Source organism: Gallus gallus, chromosome 11, assembly GCF_016699485.2.
Source record: "Gallus gallus isolate bGalGal1 chromosome 11, bGalGal1.mat.broiler.GRCg7b, whole genome shotgun sequence".
Classification (NCBI taxonomy): domain Eukaryota; kingdom Metazoa; phylum Chordata; class Aves; order Galliformes; family Phasianidae; genus Gallus; species Gallus gallus.
In genome coordinates this window covers 2,176,867-2,184,119 of record NC_052542.1, presented here as the reverse complement: position 1 = coordinate 2,184,119, position 7,253 = coordinate 2,176,867, and the positions used below count along the sequence as shown (strand labels likewise).

The 7,253-nt window shown below is 46.5% G+C and overlaps 1 protein-coding gene and 1 long non-coding RNA gene across 2 annotated transcripts; one reads left to right on the top strand and one right to left on the bottom strand.

The window, feature by feature from the left end:
• LOC121106582 lies at positions 1–3,176 on the top strand. Its single transcript, XR_005839132.2, has 2 exons — positions 1–615; positions 2,850–3,176. It is a non-coding gene; the product is annotated as an uncharacterized LOC121106582 (long non-coding RNA).
• NUDT21 (nudix hydrolase 21) lies at positions 578–7,194 on the bottom strand. Its single transcript, NM_001277674.2, has 7 exons — positions 7,015–7,194; positions 4,628–4,828; positions 3,339–3,402; positions 2,586–2,675; positions 2,023–2,098; positions 1,536–1,650; positions 578–858 (listed from the first exon to the last, which is right to left on the bottom strand). Exons 1-7 carry the CDS (start codon positions 7,128–7,130, stop codon positions 837–839), a joined length of 684 nt encoding a protein of 227 aa, NP_001264603.1. The 5' UTR covers positions 7,131–7,194; the 3' UTR covers positions 578–836.
• Between the last annotated feature and the right edge of the window lie 59 nt (positions 7,195–7,253).

The following is a 7,253-nucleotide window of genomic DNA, read 5'->3' as shown; positions in this document are numbered from 1 at the left end:
GGGCGGGACTCCGGCAGCGCACGGCCCGAGCTCCTTCGGCACGCGGAGGAGTCCCGGGGACAGCGCGCGGCCCTGCGGCCCCGGCCGGGGTTGTGGCGGCTCCGCTCCCGGGTAACAGCGAGAGAACGGAGCGCTGGCCTCGCGCTGAGCGCCAGCTTGGCTATCATGAACTATTCCTTCTCCAAGAGCGAGGTGCTCGCACGGCTGCCCAGGGAGGGGGGAAGCGCCGTGCCTGGAGATGTTACCTGCACACCATACTGCTAAAACGCCTCAGCGTGAGCCACTGTTGGTCCTGTATCTACATAAAGTATACACATATAGAATCACGAGGTTGGAAAAGAGCTCTGAGATCATCCACCCCAACCATCCACCTGCCACCAGCACTGCCAAGTCCCTCTGTGCCGCTGCTCTCCAGCACCTCCAGGCATGCTGACTGCACCGCCTTCCCCAGCGACTCACATCCTCCTCCTGCTGTCAGCATCTTTCCTGTGTTTCTGAAGGAATGGAGGAGTATAAAACATGTTCTTCAAAGTATTAGGCAACTAAAGGAAAAACAAATTCCACAAAAGACAACCAGTCGGTTCCATTTTGTTTAATGTTGTACAAAAAAAATTGGTGAGTATTACAATGAAAAGTGATTAAATCACTGATATCACACTGCCATCCCGCTACCTAAACAGCTGAGATTCACTTCTCTATTCATACAATAGAATCTTAGTGGCCTTCAGGAAAAGAACAAGAATGAAATCCTCGAGTCACATGTTCTTTTTTCTACATCATAAAGCTGTGCTCACAGAGACGGCTTCTTCTATCAGACTCCTCGGGCGTACAGGAACTCAGTTGTAAATAAAGTTGAACCTAAAATTAGAAGAGTTATACCAAGTGAGAGACTTCTATTCAACTGACAACTATTTAACTGACATTTCAGAATGTGAAGAAGCAAACATTTTGGTTTTATTCCTGATAAGTCTCCACCTGGCAGAGCAAAAGTGATCTATTCTTTTTCAAAAGACAGATTCAGCGTAACAAGCAGCAGTACTTTTAAACAGCTAACACTACACTGGCATTGCACATCTTGAGGCTGCAAAAGACTCTAAGGGTAATAGACGGACATGTTTAACTGAAGAGCCAGTTCTTGTCATCTGCATTTCACTGCAAACGTAAGAACACTGCATACATATTCCCACACAAAAAGTAAGCACCCATCTCACCTCCCTGATGACCTCCCTTTGCATGCATCTATTGCACTGACACCTAACTGGAATTTGGCTGCGTAACAGTCGGCATTTTACAGGTGGTCAGGAGAACTTATCTGCTGCCTTTAGGCAGAGCAAGGTGAAGGGGAACTGTTCACACCTTCTAAGGAGTCCCTGTGTCCCTCTGCACTTCTGCTGACACAATGCATCCACCACATCTTGTCTGAGGTGGACTATAAGCTCCTTGGGACAGCTGCATGACTGCCATAGTTTGTTTAAGCAGCACCTAGCCTTGCCTTAGTGGCTCCCAGAACCACAGTACAAGCAAACACAACACACCTGCTCAAAAGCTGAGGAAGGCTGGAAATAATGGGTCCGTATCCTGGTGCATTGTCATAGAGCTCAAACAACGGTGCAGCTACCAGCTTGTAATTTTTGGGGACTGCAAACAAAGCTACCAATAAATACAAATTGGTTAGTATTAAATGAAAAATATCACCAAGCATTCAGCCAAGGTACTCCCAACAGATCTCACAGCAAGATCACTACATGTAGCACTAGACTACCAAAGTAGGCTTATTCCTTTCAAACTTAACTGCACGGCTGTACATATGATGTATGAGCAGGAATGGGAGTTTACTAGGAACCTGCGTTCAAACAACCATCCAGCTTCAAAACTGATATCAACATTTATTTTTTTAATGATTAACTGTAAGCAAATGAACCACAAGAATATGAAAACAAACTTGCAGCCACATTTCCTTGCATGAAATACACACATTTATAGTTTGATAAATAAAATCCTCTGTTGCAAACAAACACTTACCCTTTTCTTGAAGCTGGACTAAGAAAAGCTTCTTGTGCTCTTTTGGTTTGGTAATGTGAGCTGGGATATAGGGGTACTGGAAGAAAAAAAAAAATACTTGAACAGAGCTTTGAAAATACTGTAGGTACTACTGCTTATTATCAGCTAAATCAACCTGACAAGACAGAAATGGATAACAGCAAACTAAGCAAGTGCTCTCAGCATTTAGAAATAGAGGGGACTATTCAGAGGGCGGCACTTATGCAGCAGTGCATAAGTTTCCATTGTGGCTAAAACAGAAACTTAAATGGAGTGTCCAGCTCAGCACGGGGCAGGGAACTGTTACACCCAGTGGTTCCTCATCCATCAGGACGGGTGTAAGGAGGCAGAGGGAGTCAGGGAGTCTCCAGAAGAAAAACTTCATAGTTTGTCCTCAGCCACAGAAAGAAGACTAAATAGGTTAACAAAAACCCAAAAATACTAATGGCTCATGCAGCAGGCACTCCAAAAGCCCAAGTGGCTCCTTGAAGGCTTTTGGAAGAATAAGCTGTATTTACAAAATAAAAGCCAACATAAGTACTCACCTGTGGAGGTTCAAAGTTTGGTCTCCACCAGTTACCAATGCAGTCATCAATCACCCAGTCCTGCTGGACGCCATCCTGACGGCCCAGGATCTATCAAATACAGCTACAGTCAAAACTCTAAATACTCCAAGCAAAACTGTAGAAAATGCACTCTGGCAGCATGAAGACTGGCTGTAATAAGGGTATGATGTAGTTCAGAGCTATTCTGGAATAATTTTTAATGCTTTGTTGGTTTTATAATACGGCTTTTTTTTTTGTTTTCAGAAAATCCTCACCTGACAGGACAAGGACACTTGAGAAAACATTTTGAATTCCACACTACATTCAGCCAAACTGAGTGCCATATGACCAACGGGAAGAACAAAATGCAGTGACACTACCTGACAGCAATCACTTCGATAGAGTTATTATGTTGGGAAAACTGGCTCAAAAACAAGTCCTCATCCTCACGCTGTGCTCAGCAACGTATCCTGCTGCACATCTGAAGCCAGCCCAAAAGTAAAACTGCACATGAACGCAGGACTTGGGGGGAAGAACAGACCACTGCGTCACACTCTCACGAGGAGGATAAATGAGAGCTTACTGTTTTACTTTGTTGTTAGTGGCGTGAGAACATTTCACAGTCAAACACAAAAGCATCAATATGACAAGTGATGAGGAGACTGCTGCAGTTCTTTGGCTATTCTACTAACTCTAACATAATTCAACATTCCACAACATTCCAGTATTGCAACATAACAAAAGAAAACAGACCTCTGTCATTAAGCGTTTGAGCCCTTCTACCTCATCTTCTCCTGGATTGAGTTCACCACCAGGTCTGTTAAAATAATCAATGATTAAAGCTAGAGTTACGTTTTACAGTATTCACACACTTTCACAGGCAAGTTTGGGCACAATTCCATGTGTGGAGCTACAGATTCACTCACGGCTCCTGCATCTGACATTCCAAACCTAACCTTGCCAAAACTGAAGACAATAGGGTAGCTTTCACCAAGACCATCTCAAATGGCTGCTATGTGTCCCTTAAAAAAACAAAACAAAGCCAAACAGGCTGATAATAATAAATAACTTCAGTAGGACAAAGTATAACAGTATACATAATAATGACTGGGACACTTAGAAGGTAAAGTTTTAACAATAATATAAAAGCACCAAAGTTGAAGAAGGGGTTGTGAACACCAGCTGTGCTTGTTCCAATCTCAAAAGCAGAACTTAGTGATATGTACAGAAAACATAAAACTCAAGTGGGGAATCATCCTGCATTTAATATAAGGATAATGAAAAAAATGAAGATACACTTTTGCCACAGTTGTTTGCAAAGGCAAACAACTTGCCTATTTAGTCTACATACATGCCTCAAATCAGGAGGTCAAAAAAGAATCTGGATATAAAGATATTTTTTCCCCTCACCTGGGACCATACACTGCAAATGTTAAAAACATACAACCAAGAAGACGAGGAGAATCACCTGTCTCAAGTCTAACCATTTTAAAATAAGAAAACAAGCACAACCACCACTATAATCATATGACCAAACCTTCCTTCCAGTTGTGATAATACCGGACTAATTGAAGCACTTCCTTCACAAATTCAGATGCCTACCCTTATTGTACCCAGCTGACCTGGCAGTTTGTAAATTGATACCATTCTGCATTTATTAGGGTTTACACTTTGCCATTTTTGCAGCCACAGCATAAGTGTATTTAAGCATAACAGCTTCTGTGGTCTAAGACCAAACCCTGACTACTGGCAGGGCTTTCAACAGGAACCTATCAGAGTGATGCACTGCAACAAAGATTTCCAGCGGCTTTAGAACCAAGGCAACTCTCCACTACCCATGAGCAGAGTCAGACAAATACATTTTAGAGGAAAATTTCATCATTTGAAAAACAGTCCTCACAAACCATGCGCTTGGAACAAATGAATCTCCTTAAAAATACCCAGCGGAGTTGACCACATCTTACTTTGCGATATGCACAATTAGAGAGGTCTGTGATTGTCTGGGTGGACTAAGAAGGCGCTTTCGAGAAGCAGACACTTACAGCTTGAAGAAAGTCGTCCCCAGCTGCAGTAATAACACGTGGGGCAGTCGGTGCTCGTGCACTATCAGAACTCCTTCCACCGTCCGCCTCATACCAATTTTGTCAAACTCTTCTCTCATGCGCTGGAACCGAGCAGCCACTGAACTGTCCTTCTCATAAAGGGGCTCCTTTGTGCCAAATGTGTAATTGGTGAGAGGATACCTAAAGGGGAAAAGAAAATATTGCTGCATAACAAGAAAGTTAATTTTACATCTCTAGCACACAGTGTTCACCCTGCAGCTGAGCCTTCCGTGCTCGAGGGAGCAGAAACTCACTCATCACAATGGACTACAAGTTCTGGGTTACAAGCTACACTGCGCACCCCATGCCATGCCAAGGTCTGCATGATGGCACGAGGGCAGGAAGTCATGCTGGTGGGACACACTGTCGTGGCACCAATCCAGAAATAGGCAAAAACATCCAGAAGCACCTGCAGCAAGTGCTACTCTGCAGCCACCTGCTTTGTCTCCACAGCCTGGAGGAAAGGGAAAGAAAGCTCTGCTGGGAAGGGAGGAGGCTGTGCAGGACAGTGTTTGTTTCTGCAGGAGCAATAAAGAGCTATTAGAACCAGGCTATTAGAAGGAATTGTTGAGTGTCCATGTACAGGGCTGGAAGACTGGGGCAGGAATTGCTTGGAGATCCCCCTGCAGGCTCAGGTCCTGGACTTCCATCTCCAGAGCCAAGGCAGTGTGTGCTCAAGGGATTTCTCCAGGCAACAGGGATGGAGTATGGAGATAAAAATCAGAAAAGGAAGGAAAACTTAAGGAAGAAATCAGGCAATCCTAGAGGAAACACATGGCAACAGGCAAATGCAACTAACAAAGACCTGATAGCACAGAAATCATAAGTCACTTCCTTGTCAAGGCTGATTCCCATGTACACAAGTGAGCCACAAGTTTCCTAACTGCAGGACCTTCCATAAGCAAACTTCTCTCCTTGCACTTAAAGCTTATGAGCACCTACATTGCCACTCATTCCCATTTTTAGATTCCCAGATAGTCATACTAACAATCCATTGCACTATGCTGGCGTGGGTGCATCAGTCTGTACATCCAAACCATTAGCCTACCTTTAAAAAACATAACAGAAAGTGCTGATAACTCAGCTTCCTGATGATTTTCCTCTTCAGGAACACTGCAGAAATATTCCAGTCCCTGAAGCTGGCAATTAAACTTCCACAATAAGAATCTTAACTGTGAACCAACTTAGTTACACCAAACAGTACATACTGCTGAATACCAACTGAATATTGACCACTGCAGTTTGCATCCACTGCTTCTCGACAGACATATTTATCAAATACCCTATCAGGAGTTCACTCAGAAACAGAAGCAGAACTATATGCTTTCTCATACAAAGTATTTACAGCTATAGTTTTTAATCTCCAGCAGGAAACAAGTGTTCCCTGGTAGCAGCTGCCGTGAACTTCAACTAAGAGAATTGTACTGCACACTCAGCAAGCAGCAGGCACACCTATCCACATGCTGCTGGCCACACATAGGGTGCTCCCAGCCAATGGGAGCCTGTTCCTCTTGCTGCACAGACAGGGGATGCCTGCAAGCTGCTCACAGAGAAGTACCCACGAGTCTCAACTCTGCTACTGCTCAATAAATTTGGTGCTTGGAGGTCACACTCCCGTATCAGGCGCTGTGCGCCACTGAGCCACAGTCAGACAGTGGATTGGGTGGGACCTTCGAGAGCATCTAGTTGCAACCCAGCTGCAGCGTGCCAGCTTTCTCTTGTCCCTTTAAGCCTTCACTGGTGGATGAAAAAGGAGACATGAGCCAGTTGTGTGTGCTTGCAGCTTGGAAAGCCAACAGAATCCTTGGCTGCATCACCAGAGGGATGGCAACACAGAGAGGAAAAACCACTCCCCTTCTACTCTGCCCTCATGAGACCCCATTTGGAGTACTGTGTCCAGGCCTGGGGCCCCCAGCACAGGAAGGGTATGGAGCTGTTGTAGAGGGTCCACAGGGAGAGTGATTTTTTACACAGGCAGACAGTGATAAGACGAGGGGGAGTGGTTTAAAACTAAAAGAGGGTAAATTCTTTACAAAGAGGACGGTGAGGCCCTGGCACTACTGCCCAGAGCTGGGGGTGCTCCATCCCTGGAGGTGCCCGAGGCCACGGACAGGGGCCTGGGCAGCCTGAGCTGGTGGGGGCACCCAGCCCACGGCAGGGGGTGTGTCTGGAGGGCTGCGAGGCCCCTTCCAACCCAGCCGTTCTGGTCTATCACGCGTCGCGAACCCCACCGCTCCCCGCAGGCTGCGACCCCCGCGCGGTGCTTCAGGCGGTGCCTCCCGGCCCCCTCCGCCGGCCGCAGCCCCACCGCCCGCCGCGGCCCTCACAGGTTGATGGTCCTCTCCAGCGTCAGCGGCTTGGTCTGCTGGATGTATTTGTTCCCGAACTGGTTCACCCCGCGGGGCCAGCCGGTCTGCGAGCGGTTGGGCGGCACCACGGACATGGCGAGAGGCGGCGGGAACGCTATCCGCCATACAACTCCCGGCGGGCCGCGCTGCCACCGCTCCGACGGAAGCGCCCGCCTTCCACTTCCGGCGGCGCCCACCATAGAGTCGCGCCGCTCCGT